Genomic DNA, 18,482 nt, shown 5'->3' with positions numbered 1-18,482 from the left:
CATCTAACCACAACATATAAAAAAATCCTTTTTTTGTTGGGGCAAGGATATGGAATAGTTCTCCAGAACTAATTAAAAACTCCAAATCATTGATGTCTTCCAAAAATATACTTAAAAAAATGCTATTACACGATAAAAATTAATTTTACCAACATGCTAGTATCTTCTGTTACCATTATTACATATATCATTTATTGCATGTATCCAATTTTTCTGTCTACTCGAGCTCTGATACCAACGTATGCCTTTAAATGTTCTTAGTACACAAAGAGTCCAAGAACAATTAACATTTCTTTATCTTTATCCATTTAAGTGACATGATGAACAACATAGCCTAATAGACTACTGGAAGTCTTATCTTACGTCAAATAAATGTGATACAACCTTTGCTTTCACTGCCACGACTCTTAATGAGACTGGAGATTATTACATTACATTAAAATTACATTTGATGACTGGACTTTGATTTAAGCGAAATCAGTTTTTAACAAAAATCATTTCTGATTTTGTTGGATTCCATAATTAACGTCGACATATTTAAGCACTCACTACACCAAAGAAAACGTTCTCTACTATGCTAAGAGTTGACTATCACACGAAAGACACCCAGAAGAAGACGACCGACCCATGTTCTTCGCGGGAAAAAGCATCTGTACCTCCGACATCTTCACAAAGGATCCCAATGCAGTCTGCCGATGAGCCAAACATCAAGGCCACTTTGGAAAAATCGGGGGAATCATCATCATCCCCTAACGGAACTTTTCTGCGGCAAGAAAGAAACCAGGAGGAAAAAAGTGACTCGGGGTTCACAGTGGTCGAGAGCAAGAGAAATCGGCGGCGATCAAGAATGTTCGGAACTGGGAACGCTAGTTCGGGTTGTCCTTTCAAGGCATTGGAGAGAAAGGCGTTCGTCCATGTGTGGAGACTCGAACCACAAATAAAAGATAAGGAGGTTAAAGATTACCTTGAAGAAAAATTGAATTCTCCCGTGACTGTTGAAACCTTAAATGCCAGGGGTCCCTATGCCTCGTTCAAAATTACTGTTGATTCTTCAAAGTTAAGTCAAGTCCTTGACGTAAGTCTGTGGCCAGAGAATGCTGGCATCGAAAAGTTTATATTAAGTAAAAACCATAAGATAGGTAAAGTTCCCCAAGTCAAGTCTTGACTAGGGCATTTTGCTTGTGACACCAATGTTGGCCTAACAAAATTAAAGGTTTTACACCTAAACATTCAGTGTTTACGTTTCAAAATTAATGTTCTTGAATTATTCTTGAACGAGCATAAGCCTCATGTTGTTTGTATCTCTGAACACTGGTTAAACTCCAATGAGTTAAACTCCTTCAAAATTGAGGGTTTTAATCTTGCCTCCTCTTTCTGTAGAACACTGTATAAGAATGGTGGTGTGTTGATTCTGGTGAAAGATAGCATATGTGTAAGAAACTTTAGATTTAATAATCCTAGTAAGGAACTTGATTTTGAATGTTGTGGGACTCAACTATTACTTGGTGATACTGATATCTCTGTTGTATGTGTTTATCGTTCCCCAAGTGGTGATTATTCTCTTTTTTTGAATCTGCTGGATAATGCTATCCCAGCTTTCATGAAAAATGCAGCCAACACAATTATCTGTGGTGATTTCAATGTTGACTTCAGCTCGAACTCCTCACAAGTGAGGCAATTACTCGATTCTTTCAGGACATTTAATTTTTCCCAAACAGTAAATCAAGCTACTCGAGTTACCAGATCTTCTTCCACGATTATTGACAATATTTTCACTGATAAGCCTTCAACTGAAAGTATTATCCTTGATACTTATTTCTCTGATCACAAAGCCCAACTGATTGAGCTTATTACACACAGCAATCCAAACCCCCTGGCCAATAAAGTTTATTACAGACGATCTTTCTCCCTTGCAGCACAGTCACAGTTTAATAGTTTACTTCATCAGCAATCCTGGAATTCTGTATACACAGAAGATGCACTTGATATTAAATTTGACAACTTCTTAGGCATTTTTCAGTATTGTTTCGATGTAGCATTCCCTCTAAAAGCAATAAAATCTTCAGTCACATCTAAGAATAAGTGGGTTACTGATGAAGTTAGGGCCTCATCGTTGAAGTTAAAACAGGTCTCCAATGAATTAAAATTTAGTGACTCCCAGTCCCTCAAAAAGTATTATAAAACTTTAAAACGTGAACACCATGTTTTAGTTAATGAGACAAAAAGAAAGTTCAACATGCATACCATTAATTCCTCAGATAACCGAAGCAAGGCTGCCTGGAATTTAATAAAAAATTCCACTACTTCAAAAGCTTCTAAATCCTCCATTGACGTGGTTTTGCATGACAGCTCTTTAATATCAGACAAAACTGTCATAGCCAACTTGCTCAATAATAACTTCCTGAATACCATCAATGATCAGCAAGCTTTCTCTAACCCCCCAAAGAATCCTGTTAACTCTCCTAACCTCAGAATTCATTATTCTCAGTCTATCTTCCTTTACCCCACAGATGAGAAAGAAATTAATAGCATACTGACTAAAATTAGTAGGAAACACTCTGCTGGTTATGATAACATTCCTGGCACCATATTGAAAGGAAATGTAAAAATGGCTATTATGACTCCACTTATATATTTGGTTAATGAGTCACTGTCACTGGGTATTTTTCCAGAGAAATTAAAGGTAGCAAGAGTTGTCCCAATTTTCAAGAATGGTGACCCCCAAGATATGAATAATTACAGACCAATTTCTGTTCTATCTGTATTTTCAAAGGTTTTTGAACAAGTCATCTTTAACAGAATCTTATCGTTTTTAACTAAATTTGATATTCTCTCTAAAAAACAATTTGGTTTCATGAAAAATAGGTCAACTGAAATTGCCATGGCTAAGTTCATTCACAATGTTATTAGTGAACTTGACAAACACAATTCTGTTACAGGAATCTTCTATGACCTAAAAAAAGCTTTTGATTCTGTGGATCATGAGATCTTACTTTCTAAACTTGAAAGCTATGGTATCTCAGGCATAGCAAATCAGTGGATAAAATCCTTCCTAACAGGTAGATCTCAATCAGTGAGTATCTTCTCCTCGACTATAAGTACTTATGCAACATCAACCCCTTTAACAGTCACTAAAGGTGTTCCACAAGGGTCTATTTTGGGTCCTCTTCTTTTCCTTATCTATATTAACAATCTTCCCTCATATTTTAATGGTGGTACTGTTTACATGTATGCAGATGATACAACCTATTTATTTTCCTCGAAGTATTTTAACTATGATGTAGTACAAGGAAACATTAATGCAATGTGTAAATGGTGTGATGATAACAATGTGGTCATAAATGATAAAAAATCTATGTTTATTCAGTTTCATACGCATCAAAAGAAAATAACCTCTACTCCACTTCTGAGGGTAAATGGCAAAATTTAAAGTTCTTCCACTGAAACAAAATTCCTGGGACTATATGTGCATGAATCATTATCGTGGGAAATTCATATTGATACTCTTTGTACCAAAGTGGCATCTGGATGTTACCTCCTTAGAAGGATCAAATCGCTCACCGACACCAACACGGCCCTTTCTGTCTACCATGCGTATATCCATAGTAGGCTGAAATATGGAATTGTGGTCTGGGGCCACTCTCAACACAGTACTAGACTTCTTAGACTCCAGAAATGGGCCATTAGGATCATTCAAGGTATTTCTGGTAGAAGTAGCTGCCGGGAGCATTTTAAATCTCTGGGTATTCTAACATTACCATGTATATATATTTTTTCAACTATTGTTCTTATCTGTCAATACAAAAGCATGTTCGAGATTGGAGTAAATTGTGATATACATAATTACAACACGAGAGCATCTAAAAACTTCAGGATTGTCCCCCATAATCTAAGCATGTATTGTAAAAACCCTGTCTATGCTGGAGTGAGTTTTTACAATGCATTGCCAAAAGAGTTAAGGGAAATACGCTCTATGAGCACCTTTAAGAAAAAACTGTACTTGTATCTAGTGAGCAATCCTTGTTATTCTGTTGATGAGTATGTATATGTCATTGCATTTGAATTCCTAATTTTTACTTTCATTGTTTATGTTTTGTGTTGTACATACTTGACTTGTTCTATACATGTTGTCCACATGTCCTGGAATCAATAAAGAATTATTATTATTATTATTATTATACACCATCTAGCCACAAGGGGAGATCCTCCTGAAAGGAGTGAAAGGTAAAGGGGTGAATTTCCAGGCAACCTCCAACAGCCTATTGTGTTTTTTTTTTTTTCACGGTAAAGATTTCCACTGACAACAATTGCCTTTGGTTCATGTCAATTTTAAATTGAATAAGGACATCAAATACTTACTGCAAGCATTATAACCTTTTGATAGAGATGAGAAAAACTAGGAAACTACCCTGGTGTAATGTAAGCGAAGTGGAGTAGTGACTACAATAAGTAATTTAAATGGAGGAGAGTGTGGTACTTACGTGATGTCAGCATTGGAGCTGAGGCCGTATACTTGAGGAGGGTCACTGGGTGGCATGTTCTCTATGGCTTCCATGTACTGCTCAATCTCACTTAACACAACTATCGGGTACTTCTTGTAAAAGACAAATTTCTCAGAAAACATGTGCTCTCCAAACCAGACTTTGGCAAATGTGTTCAACAGGCGTTTATCATAGTCATCAGTGACACGGCCGCCATACTGAACTTCGCCCAACATGTATCTACCATCAGAGGAACAAAATAATGAGTGATTCATATATATTCAGGTTATGTACATATTTGCATACACATACACACAATAAAGTAATAAAATAATCAATGAAATAGAAACACAAACACATGAAAAGGAGAAACACGTATTTTGCCCCGTATGTTTTTTATGAGTTGGGTCGAATAGCAGATTTCTCGAATATCGAATTCGAATATTAAATCATTGCTCGAATATTCGAATACCTCGAATTTCGAATTCCTTGAATACTAAACGATGAATGCGGGAATGTTTGACTCGCTTGCCTAATGCAGCAGGAAACACAAGATTTTGGGGAGTAATTTTGATATCCTTTAAAGGATTCAAACAGGAATTTAGCTTATTAATGGAATATTTTAATTTTATGTGAACAATTGGGCATATTTAGTTGATTCAATCTCTTTCAAATATTCTAAGGGGACACACCACCTCGCAAAAAATGATTGCATGCCGTCTCGCCATTTACACTGACTGCTACAATGTATTTCCTTCTGATGTATACAATCTTATCTACCAAACGCCATTTCAGCGGCACGCCCATCTGATACTCGGCTTCATCCAACTTCTTATTTTCAAAAGGTACTTCGCTTTACCCCCACTCCTACTATCAAGTGCTAGCGGACAATCCGAGGCGTTTTGCAAAACAGACGCACTTCTCCACCGGATTTTCTTCTTCTTCAATTATTTTTGGTCCATATTTGGAAGTACTCACAAGATAATAAGATGAATTCGAATTGCTATCAGGGAGAAACCAAATATTCTGAGAAAATACCCCTTGTCTGTGACTGTAACAATAGAGATTTATAGCACAACTCATAAATTGTAACTTGATATATGTTTTCGGAAAAAATACCCCATCAACTTCCAAGAAGCTCTGCTGCTCATATCGAATCTCGCCAGAATGCTAATTCTCCGTCCTATTTTAACATTTATTTCCTCGCGTGAAATGGTTAAATGAAGTCAGAAATGTGTCGCGTTTGGCCTTATTCTTTTTTAAATTACGCACACATTACTAATATTTCAATCCAATAAAGGTGTAATATCAATTGCCGAAAGTCATTGTTAAACACCTTTTGAGCTAATTGGTGATTCATGCAGCAGTTGACCTTCAGAAACTGGGAACTTTGAAGCAGGTAGGCTGACAAAGGTCAGTGGGTGAGAAAAGGGGGGGTGCAAAATACGTTTCTATTGTCCTCGTGTACCTTGATATTTTTTTTGAAGCTAAGGTCTTCGTAATAGGATCCCTGTGCGAGCTGAGACCTTTTTTTATTTCGGAGAAGAGGAAAGCCTCAGAGGGGGGCCAGTGCTGAATGGAGGGGGATAGAGGATCTTGGGAAATGTGCTAATGTAACTATCCCACGGTACTCAAGCAGCAGTTGACCTCCAGAAATGGGGAACTATAATAATAATAATAATAATAATAATAATAATTTATTAATTTGCCAGACGACAAGTATTGTACATACATTGTATATGGCACGTCATGAATACAAAATCAGGTTATATACGAAATGGCAGTTTAAATACAAAGGCAGTTACAAAGGTAAATATTCATCAACTGAGTAGAAACAATTGGATAATAAAAAGTTTTTACACTTAGTTTTGAAGGTCGACAAACTCATGGGAGCTTTTAGGTTCTTCGGAAGCTTGTTATAAAGCCTTAGAGTCATTGTTTTAAAGCCACAGATAGCTTTCTTAGTACGTACAAATGGGATATGCAAGTCTCCCTGCTGCCTAGTACCCTGGTTATGAATATCCGAGTTTAGCGCAAAGTCCTTAAAGTTTGACTTGGCATATAATAAAACAGAAAGTATGTAGACACAGGGAATGGGTAGCACGCGGAGACATTTAAACAAAGGGCGACATGGGGTTCTACATGGTTTGTTTGCAATCAAACGTATAGATCTTTTTTGGATTTTAAAAATGGTCACTGCATGGGGTGAAGAGCCCCAGTGTAGAATGGTGTATAGTAAATGGGGGTAGAATTCCCCATAGTAAATAATTAGAAGAACATCAATGGATACAGTGGATCTAATTGATCTGATTAGGAAACACTTAGAGCTAAGATGACCAGCTAGATTAGAGACAAGTTTTTCCCAGGAAAGATGCGCATCGATATTCATTCCCAGAAACATGGTGTCGTCAACCTGTGGAATACAAGTTCCATTTAGGTCAACATTAAGCAAACTAGGGGTTTTGTTGAAATTAGAGAAGTAAATAAGTTGGGATTTTGTGACATTGAGATTAAGACAATTCAATTTACACCAAGTAAGAACCTGATCGGAGACAAAGTTGGCTGCTGTATGTAACCCTTTGACAGTTGAGGACGTTATAATAAAATTGGCATCATCAGCATATAATACTGGATGAATACCAGTTGCAGAGGATACAAAGTTGGTGAGGTCATTTATGTATAATAAAAATAGAATTGGGCCAAGAATAGATCCTTGAGGAACACCTTGGGTCAGAAATTTCGGAAGAGAATTGAACTTATGACCATTCGACACCACTGAGACAATTTGAGATCTATTGGAGAGGTATGATTCTACCCAGTGAAAGGGAATACCTCTTATGCCAAAAGAGGGTAACTTATTCAGCAAGATACGGTGGTTGACACTGTCGAAAGCCTTGGAGAAGTCATAAAATATGCCAAGTACTTCCGTTTTGCGGTCTAGTGCTGTTAAAATTTTGTCGACTACCTGGGCAATAGCATGACTGGTAGATCTATACTTACGGAAGCCATATTGAAAAGGTGATAGGAAGTTGTTTGACTCTAAATAAGAGGTCAGTCTTCTATAAAACGTTAATTCAAAAACCTTGCCAAACTGATTTATAAGTGAAATGGGTCGATAGGAGCTGAAATCATGGATAGAGCCCTTCTTCTTATAGAGTGGTATTACTTTAGACTCCTTTAGAGAATCAGGAAATGCTCCTTGTTGTAATGAGGCATTAACAAGGAAAAGAAGAGGTGATTTAATATAATCATAAGACAGGCGTATTAAGTGATATGGTATTTCGTCAGTACCTGCACAAAATTTAGAGCAAGACTTGCGGATAATAGAGGTTAACTCAGTTTCAGAGCAGGGGTAAAGGAATAATGAAGCTGTTGAACAGTTGGGTTGGTGAGATGGACGTCCAGGGGTGGGAGTTGAACCATTGGGTTGCGAGAAATGATCGTTAAATGCTGCAGCTAATTTCGATGGATCATTAATTATATTACCAGATTCATCTTTTAACTGGAGGTGGGTGGGTTTCTGCTTCATTTTAGAACTATTTTAGAACATTTTAGACAATTATAGATAGATAATTATATTAATAATAATAGATAATTAATAATAGATAATTATAGATAGACAATTATAGACAAATAGATAAAAACAACTAGAAACATTTTAGAACTTCAAAGCAGGTAGGCAGAAAAAGGTCAGTGGAGGAGAAAGAGGGAAGTGTGAAACACGATTCTATTATTCTTCTGTAACTTGATATTTTCTTTTGAAGCTTTTCATTTATGGTCTTCGTAATACGAACCCTGGGGGAGCTGGGACCTTTTCACCTTTTGTTTGATTTCGGAGAGGAGGAAAGAGTTGGAGGCCGAGGGGTGATGGATGGAGGGGGTGGCGGATTTTGGGAATTGTGCAACGTAGTTACTATCCCACGGCACTGAGGTTCTCCTGGTGGGGGAAATTGGGGATTTTTTCACCCAATCATTTTCGGTTCCCCACGTCGAACTATTTTCACAGCTCTAATCTAACAGCAGCGAATTTGATGTGGTTCGTCAACTTTCCTATAACGGCGCTGCATGCACTAAACGACTAGAGTTCTTTACAATTTTCTGAGTCAACTACCAACGACAGTGTGTGACAGTGTACGGAGCGAAATTCAAAGTATTCGAAGTATTCGAGAGCGTACTGTGACGGTTGTGGCCGTCCCAACCCTAGCCTTTACTCCCTAGTCACCGTCCTCACCCGTTTCCCATCCTCCTCCTCCCCTTTTTCCTACCCAAGTATGCAAGGTGGAGTGGATGAGTGAGTCGGTGTGAGTGGAGGTCAGCCCCGTTGAATGGCCCAAGGTTTCCCCCTATTTTTTTTGTGTATGTGTTGCGTGTGCATCGGAACCCCCTCACGGATGGGAGTGTATAAAAGCCGAATGCACCGAAGAAAAAAGAGAGAATTGTAAATCGTGTTGCTGACTGTGCACTACGAGAAAAAGTGAGGCGAAAGGCAGCGATTGGCATAAAAGACGGGAAGCCAAGTCGGAGGATCCACTCTGAAATCCGAAGGTGGTCGCCAAGGAGGTTCCAGGGGCAGCCAGGCCGCGCACATCGCCGTCTCCGAGAAAATAGGAGGCCGCACAGAAATAGACGAGCCTGCGTCCAGCCCGAACCACGGCACCAAGGAACGGAGTCATCCGGAGGTCATCCAGGTCACGTAAAGTTACATTGCCCTGACCCCAGTGATACCACCCCTGTGTCCATGTACTTGTCCCCGTATGCAGCAATATGCCACTGTTAAGGCACCTTGTGAAATTCATTGACGCCTCAGTGATTTTTCTCATTATTCTCAAACTTAGTCAGCAACGGAACTTAAATGTGCAATTGGGACAGACTTTATTACTTCCCAGATATTAAAAAGTGTAACGAAGTCTAATAATTGAAACGAGTCCGCTTAATGGCATATATTTTTGACTTTTGTTAAATATTTTTTATTATTATTATTTCATGGTAATTTCAAATGCCAATTGTATAAATCATTTGTTATTTCATCCATTCATCACTAACCCAATCATTTTCACTCATCGGGTTAAATATCTCATGTAAGATGTTTCTTATTTTTGAATATATTTGTGTGAATGCTGAATGAAAGGGTCCTTGCATTTCTTTGGGTATTCCTACGAAACCTATTTTCCTTCACCTGCCGCCGATCCGTCACACGCTTTACCCCAATAAGGATCTCTTCACCACGAAATAAGCTGCGAACAGGAATCCCCCGCATTTATAGTAATGCTAAATTAAATCTTTCGATAAATCGTCCTGACTGGCAACGTAAGGAGGTTTATCATTTATGGGTGGTTTTCGCGGTTTTTCATCCGGGCAACCGACGTTGAACCATTACAGTACCTTTACCATAATTATTCGAGACCTCGAATATCGAATACTTTCTAGTTTTCGGGGTATTCAAGTATTTACGGATACTATTCGCACATCTCTAGTTTTTAAAAATGTGTTTGTGTTTCTTTTTTAGTGATAATGACTCGCTCATGAACTATGAATTATAATTATATATATTAGGGAAGTACGGATGTACGATATTTTTTTCGGATCCTGACATATTCGGATCTGGATCAGATCCTTGATTTCCATCGTCGGATCTTCGGATATTTTGGGATCCAAATACATTTTTAATAGCCTGCTACAAGATGAAGTAATTTTTAAGTTTCTTTTGGGTCCGTACAATCAAAGGAATGCTATTTTGATTATCATATATATTTTCATATTTTATATTATATAAAAAAAATACCTTAAAAAATATCTTAACACACTCAGGATTTAAACGATTATGCTTAGTATCACATACTAAGCCAGTGGTGCTGAAGGCTATCTCAGTGGCAACAGCAGTAGGGGGAATACAGAAGAACATTTTTGCTGGCCTCTTTAAGTGTTGGAAGAGATTCCTTTGTCTTCCAATACTCAGTTACCCAAGAACTCAGAAGAGGAGGTTCACAAAAATACAGTTCAATCTCTTCCAGAACACAGCCAGAAAGTCCTTTGATGCTAGCTAACTCAATGAAGAGGCTGTGATATTGAACCTATTGGGTTTGGATATATTTTATGTTTAGCATTAAACAAAGGTAGGGTTCTATCTTTGGAGAAATTATCAACTGATTTCAAATTTTCCTCTAACACGTTTCCCCCAAATTTTGTCAGTTTCTCATCGCATACTGACTTGTATTTCACCCACGGGTGCTTCAGTAGTGGTGAGGTGGATTTTGTATTTCCTCGCGATAGTTTCATGCGACAGTGCACGCACATGGCATATATTGAGTTCTTCCCATCCAAATAAAAATGGTTTCACACTATGGAAGATATTTTTATAAGTTTAGTTTATCATTAAATTAAATTGGTACTGCGCAATCTGCAACACAATTAAGAGCGAAACAGATATCAACTGCGGCAGACGTTAAAAGAACGAGACAACCGCTCAGCTCAGGGGTTTGGAAGCAGAACCATGTGAAAGAAAAGTGGAGGGGAAGGAATGTGCTCCCTCCATCTTTCAAGCAACGAGGCTACAAATGTAATATATGCACTTTGCATTTCCAGTCTGTCTCGTCTTATGTGAGTGTGCTTATGCAACACTTATCTCTTTGAAAATTGAGCTGTTTGGACAGTGCTGATTATTGGTATAGCCTTGTTGCAACTAGAAAGCTTTGAGTCAATCAATTACAGCTTCAATAACATAATTACTGTCACAGAAGCATCATGTTTGGTCTCATTCTTTTTTGAATCTCGTGCATTTCATCCAATTGCCATTGCCCGAAAGGTATCATTAGACTCCTTTAGGTCCAATAGATGACTCACATACCAGTTGTCTCCAGAAATGGGGCTCTTCAACACTTTCTCAACCGATGCTCCACTCCAAATATTCCGCGCACGAAGTTTCTTGAGGACCACTCCAAGACAACAATCCTCACACACAACTCTTTCTCTTTTCATAACGAGCAATTCACCCAATCTAGGGGTTGTGCTATGGGGAGCCGGTTCAGTCCATCCTATGCTAACCTTTTTCTTGGCCTCCTAGAAGTCTCTTTTTTCCTCATACCCACTCTAACCCACCCTCTGAGTCCGATACATTGACGACATCTTCCTTCTGTGGCCACATGACATGGAATTCTGTGGCCATATGAAATGGAATCCTTGGTCACTTTCATCTCCTCCCTCAACTTGTTTTCCCTTGTAAACTTCATGTCCTACTCTTCTGCCACTCAAGCCATACTCAATGAAATAGTCATTTTTTGCACTAATTATAAATTTAACACCTCTTTACACATAAAAAGCAAAAATAAACAGCAATATTTACACTAAAATAGCTGTCACCTGGCACATATGAAATGCTCCCTCCCTTCCTACCCATCCGTGGTCACAGAATATGCAACAATCCGGACTCCCTGAATAGATTTCTTTCTAATTTACACCTTGCCCTCAAGAGAAGGGGTTACCCAGAATCCCTCCTTCGACACAAAATCTGAAAAAATACCATATGTCCCAAAACAACAAGGTGGGGACAATTTCTCACAGTCTCTTTCCCTCTGCACGACCTTTTTCTGGGTGTGGACATTTTACAATGGACCTTTTCCCCGACTTCTCAGGCAACACAACCACTTCTAGGTTTTTACCACGATACCCTTCGCTCGTCTTCAAAAGATGATCAAATATGGCAAGCATTTAAAAACAACAAAACCATTGTCCAAACATAGTATATCAATTACACCATAGCCCTCACCCTCCAACCGTGCAAGATGTAAAACATGTCGCATCCTCATAACCAAACCCCTTCCAGACAAATTCCTTGCCTTCCCTCTCCCTTCAGTATCAGACCTCTCTTGCAAGACAAAAAACATTGTGTACACACTGCTGTGCCAGAAATGCCCCACTTTTTTTTACAGCAGCCAATCCACCACCCCCCTGTGCATCTGAATGAATGGGCATTGCTCCTTTTGCTATAGTCCCACAAAATCCTTCATTCTCAACAACCAAGAAAACACCAAGTAATTTCTTGGATGCTGAAAATGAAGCTGCTGCTTTGAAAGCTCCAATATGATTATTTTCCCATGTGAGTGTGTTTTCTTTTTATGGGTTTGTGTTTCTGTTTTACAGATAGTGACTCGCTAGTGACCTTTACTCCATGCATCGTTTTTACTTTATCTTGTGTATGTAGATTATGGGTACCAACCTGACAGTGGGCCAGCTGACCCCTCTCTTTGGATCAATCTCATCCAAATGATTCTGGATAAAGAGAACGGATGCATACCAGTCGGCAAAGTTAAACTCATACGGAATATTCCAGCCTAAGGGACCAAACTTTCGCCTCTCCTGCACCACAGTGTGAAGGAATGAAACAGCATAGAGCATTGGCCGATAGTGAGTATAATCAGTGTAGTCCAGCATATCTTGGCTTATCCCAGAGTATGTCCTTTTCAAGCCAGCTCTGATGCCTAAGGGTATTTAAAAGGGAAATCCAATAATTAGCTTCTGATGAATGATAATCCTAAAGCTCCAAGGTGTCACCACAAATGGCATTCTAAATACATATATATAAAAATTCAAGAAACAATGAAGATTATTATCGTTAACATACGCCTTCTAAATGGTACTTTAAAATATAGTCAACATTAAAAGTATATAAGATCAATGCAGTTTTCTGTGCCTCCTGAATTCAATCATGAATGTGTATTTAATGCATTAAATCACAACCATTAAAAGAGCTGAATAAAAATACATTTTCATCTTGGGTTGAGTTTCAATTCAAATAGAGTTACAACACGTTATTTGCAGTATATATACAAAAAATTACATTCATTAGTCTAATTACAGAGGTTGTACGATTTTCAAGTTTCAAAATTTACTAATTTTTCTGAATTTATCAATGACAGTTTCAGAAATATTACTGAAATTTCGTGGGCCACTTATATTTCTGCCACTTAACACCAGGCAACCCTTATCAGAAAAAAATGGTAGTTTAACCCTTTCACTGTGGCGCGGTTTACAGAAACCTACCCGTCACATGCGGCGAAAGCGCTAAGCGCACGGCAGGCAGGAAGAAAAGGTACGTTCACAGCAGCCTGCCGTGCTAACGTACCAGGTACGTTCACAGCAGTGAAAGGGTTAATAAGGTGAATAATCTAAGGCTACTAAAATTTTGAGACTTTTAGAGGTCAGGTGATTCTCTATTTTGCAGTAATTCATACCATGATGCAGGCTAAACTATTACCGTGAAGTTCCACTGGTTTGAATCATAATTTTATAACAATAACATTTTATAACACTAACTGATTCATCATTATCCTATCAAATGAATTAGTTTGAATGAATAAAAACTGTTAAATAATAACAGTTGAATAAAAACTGTGAAAAAAAAGAAGTGCAACATTCAGCATTTCAGCAGATGCTCACTTAATTGTAAATAATGGGTGTTCATTCTGCAATGCAAAATTTTATAAACACAAATGGAGAGGATCTATTGAGATAAAGCTGTAGTTTTTCAGTACAAGTAGCAATGCATACCATTTGTCTACTTCTTTTGAAATACCCTACCTTAATTCTTTCACATCAAAGTATAAAATTATTAACACTACAAATATTGTATCACACACATCATTTGAACTTCTTGGACAATCACAATACTAAGGTTAATTGATAAAAAGAGCTTGCCTTGAGGTGGTTCATTGGTATATTTAATGGAGCATTGGAGTAATGAGATTGAAAAATAAGGATGCACTTCAGTTGTAATCCACAATCTAAAATCTTGGTGGAATGATTCCGTAGCGTACAGCACAGTCACAAGTTCATGCATGTATGCCAAGCCCAGGTGACAGTTTTGCAACAAAAGCCAGCCTCCCTGTTCAAAAGAATTGCATTGAATTTACTCCATTAGCTCCAGATAAATACACGCCTTGGGGCAAGGGTATAATAATTATGATTGCTGTGCTGGGGACAGGCGCGCAGCTAGGAATTAAGGCCAGAGGGGGTTTTAAGCACAACTACTGTTTTGTTATAATTAATTATCAAATCATTTTATAGAAACTAGTTTTTGGCTTTGCTCATGGCTTCCAACACTTCATCTGCCACCTGATAAATGCCTGGTGTATATATTGTCATGGAGGTGTCATTAGCATACAAGGTGGTTTGTGTAGTATTCATATAGTTGAAAAAATAATTTTTACGTATTATATATTATGCCCTAGGTTAAGTCTTCAGCAGATGAGATAGTCATACCAAGTGAGGTGTTTATTTGTACATATTGTTTTCTTTCTTTCAAATAGGATGCAAGTACCTAGTTCATAGGTTTTTCTCTAATGCCAAAGTTCTTGATTCAAGCAATACGCAATCAAAAGCTTTACTGAGATCTAGGAATAGGCTTATCATTATGTTATAATTGTTAAATTGATCATTTATTTCCTGTAAAACTTCATACATGGCCATTATTGTTGATTTGTTTTTGCGATAGCCATGTTGGTTTTTGGAAAGTAATGAAAATTTCTATAGAAAATTAATCAATCTCTAATGAATGATTTTTTCAAGTACTTTAGAGATTATTGGTAGTAGTGAAATAGGTCTAGGATTATTAATGTCTTTGATGTTGCCTTTCTTATGTACGGAAATAATTGTGCTTATTTTTATTTTTTTTTCTGAGCATTTATTGAATATGTGTGCTAAGGGTTGGGCTATCTTTTTTGCTGCTACCTTTACTATTCTCGAATTGATACCATGTATGTAATTACTTTGAGAGTTTTTGAAAAATTGTTTATGATACAAAGTACTTCACGAAATAAGAATTAAATTTATCAGCAATTTTATGAGGGTCATTGGTTCGTCCATAATACTATTTCATCAACTATACTGTTTTTTGGAATGGATACTTGAGTATTTTCCTGTATCTCATCCCATGTGGTTTTGATTATATGTATTACTTGCTGACATAATTTATTTTTATAGAAATACTTCTCTTTGTTCTGAAACAGCGGTTTGTAGTTTAATTTTTTTCTTTTTGCAGGCAGACTCTACTTCCTTATTTCCAGGATTATTTCTATATTGCCGGTAGTATTTCTGCACATGGTCTTTTTAGATGTAGATTCCCTGTCTATAAAGCCCTTTCTCTTTGAATAAGTATTTTTGTACATTACGCATGGTAAAATACTATTTACAGTATCTAATAATATTGGAAGAAAATATCATACTTTTTACACTTTCGTTTCTCTGTGTCTATCAGACACAGACTCACAGAGGTCTCCTTCTTACTCCTCCAGCTAATAGCTCCATCATAGTATGTTGCAATCCTCATGAAAAGAATATTCTTCACCATTCCTGAGTCCTAAATGGAGTGTGCTCCACCAAACCCATTCTTAAAGCTTCTGTTAGACTGTTGTTTTGATGCAAGGGGAGATTTAAAAGCAAAGGGTCTTCTTTGTTCTGCACCATCTGCCCTTGCGCCTCTTCCCAAGCACTGCACTCTCCTCCACAACACTTGCTGGCCCCCTGCTCCACTGACCATCCACAGAGAATTCCTCTAGCAAACTAACTGCTCTATGCAAATTATCCCTAAGGAGTTCATTATGCCTCTCCAACTTGGTCAGACATATAGACACCTAAATAAAATTTTCCTTATTTCTTCTCAAAAGATGTTCCTTGGTTCAGAGTAGATTGCCACTTTTGTCTTTCAAGTCAGTCAACTAAGCAACTTCAGCCATCAGTTTCATCTTTGCCGTTTCAATAGCCTTTAGTTTGGTCAGCATGTTCCTCTTGTACTGCATATATAACTTTTTGAGCAATCTTTTGCGCTCCTCAATTGACTCACTGAGCGTGGTCTAAGTGGGATGTTTGGGTGCCTTCGAGGGCACGCCTCGGGCACCCACACCCAATCATTAGACCCTGGTACCCACTCACCAAGCATGAGCCAATATAACACGGTAAATCACACAAATTTGGAAAAATATAAAAAAACATCATGCACAAGGAGATTCGAAGAGAATTCGAAGAGAGATTGTTGCTCGACATATTATCGTCAACATTAATGCTAACGAGTGGAAAATTGCATTACTTGCATTTCCTGTTACTACACAAATTGCTAGAGATCTGTGAAATTCCTGAGATGCGATATCCCGAAATAACACAAAATAACACGAAATCGGTAAAAAAAAAACAAAACTTCACCTATTTCGTGAATTTTCAGTGAATTAGTGAAAAAATCACATCTGATGAATCATTACCTATTAAAGCTTAACCTTTGGTGACTAACGCTGCTGACGTTCATTCGATCTCTCTCATTACGAATCCAGGGTCAATTGTCTTGTTTTGTCTTGTGCATATCGCGCACTGCAATGATGTCTCCACCGGAATTTGCCGTTCCATTTATCACAGCCTCTCTCTTCGATTCGCATTTATAAAAATTCTCTAAAATATCTATAATAATGCCCTTTCTCTCCAGAAGAATTAGATTCTGAATCAATAAAGTGCTGAAAGAAATTTAACACAGTTGCAAAAGAGCGGAGATATAAGCTCACGCACCCGGCACGCGTCAAAGCTGAGCAGAAATTCCAAAAGTAAAGAGCAAATGCTACGTAAAATGCTTAAAAAAAAGTATAATCAATCATGAAACGTGCACCAAAAATAATAAAACACTTAAACACAAAAATTGTAACGTTATTATAACACTGCCAAGGTTTTCTATAACACCGAAATCACATATATATGTAGTTTTGAAACGAATTTTAGCAAAAAATAAACCACTTTCACGGACCTCTACACATTGCAACACCTTGAAACAGTGGGCCTCCCACCAAAATGGGCCGGCCACATCCTAAATCCGGCCCTGGGAGTTAGATGTCCACTTGCTCAATCACCATCAATAAAACTGAAATAGAACTCTTGCTAGTGCTCTCGACTGTTACATTCATAGTTGCCATGAGTGGTTTTGATCGATGCTGTCTTCGCCACACCTTTCATTTTTCTTGCCCTTACTTCTTCAATTTCACTGTCACTCGCATCAATAAAAGTAGAGTCTGAGTCCATCTCAACTAATCTCATGGTTCTTTTCGAAAGTGTTAATTGTAGAGATGGGTCGAATAGCAGATTTCTCGAACTCGAATATCGAATTCGATTATTAAATAATTGCTTGAATACTTGAATACCTCGAATACTAGAATTGTGCAAAGCATATTAAACGTACGTATCTTCTTCTATTTCACTTGATGAATACATAAATAAAAAGGAATACAGTGGAACCTCAATCTATTTTTTTCAAGGGGATGGACGAAAAAAACTAACAATGCGGGAATGTTTGACTAGGTTGTCTATGCAGCAGGAAAACCAGGATTTTATAACAGGGGCTGTTTTGCCATCTAACATCCACGCATTCTCGCATGTGTTCTAGCAATTTACCGCTTTACACGACGTTATTTTGACTGCACCTTTGTACACACGTCAGATTGTGCTAGTACGTGCCCTGTGTAAACTGGCCATAAGGGGACACACCACCTCACGAAAAAATTATTTCATGCCGTCTCGGCATTTACACTGCTATGATGGATTTCTGTCTGATGTATACATTCTTATCTACCTAACACCATTTCAGCGGCACGCCCATCTGATACTCCGCTTCACCCAACTTCCTATTTTCAACAGGTAGCTCGCTTTACCCCCACTCCTACTATCAAGTGCTAGCGGACAATCCGAGGCGTTTTGCAAAATACAGGTGCTTCTCCACCAGATTTTCTTCTTCAATTATTTTCCGTCCATCTTTGGAAGTTCTCACGAGATAAGCAGATGAATTTGAATTGCTATCACGGAGAAACAAAATATCCTGAGAAAATATCCCTTCATCTGTGACTGTGACAATAGAGATTTATAGCATAACTCATAAATTGTAACTTTGTTTTCGGAAAAAAATACCGCATCAACTTCCGAAGAAGATCAGCTGCGAGGATAGAGTTTTGCCAGAATGCTAAGTCTCCATCGTATTTCGTC

The 18,482-nt window shown here is 37.9% G+C and overlaps 1 protein-coding gene across 1 annotated transcript in view; it reads right to left on the bottom strand.

Annotated features, from left to right (window-relative positions):
• Nucleotides 1-18,482, bottom strand: part of LOC124166854 (dynein axonemal heavy chain 8) — a 424,156-nt gene that overhangs the window by 45,135 nt on the left and 360,539 nt on the right. Inside the window, exons 65-67 of the mRNA XM_046544564.1 lie at nucleotides 14,172-14,358; nucleotides 12,694-12,955; nucleotides 4,482-4,721 (exon numbers count right to left, since the gene is read on the bottom strand). Of these exons, the coding sequence (XP_046400520.1) occupies nucleotides 4,482-4,721; nucleotides 12,694-12,955; nucleotides 14,172-14,358 (689 nt within the window). The remainder of the gene's footprint in view (nucleotides 1-4,481; nucleotides 4,722-12,693; nucleotides 12,956-14,171; nucleotides 14,359-18,482) is intronic.

Source organism: Ischnura elegans, chromosome 10, assembly GCF_921293095.1.
Source record: "Ischnura elegans chromosome 10, ioIscEleg1.1, whole genome shotgun sequence".
Taxonomy (NCBI): Eukaryota; Metazoa; Arthropoda; class Insecta; order Odonata; family Coenagrionidae; genus Ischnura; species Ischnura elegans.
Note: the sequence above shows the minus strand (reverse complement) of the source record. Positions and strands in the feature narration are given on the sequence as shown.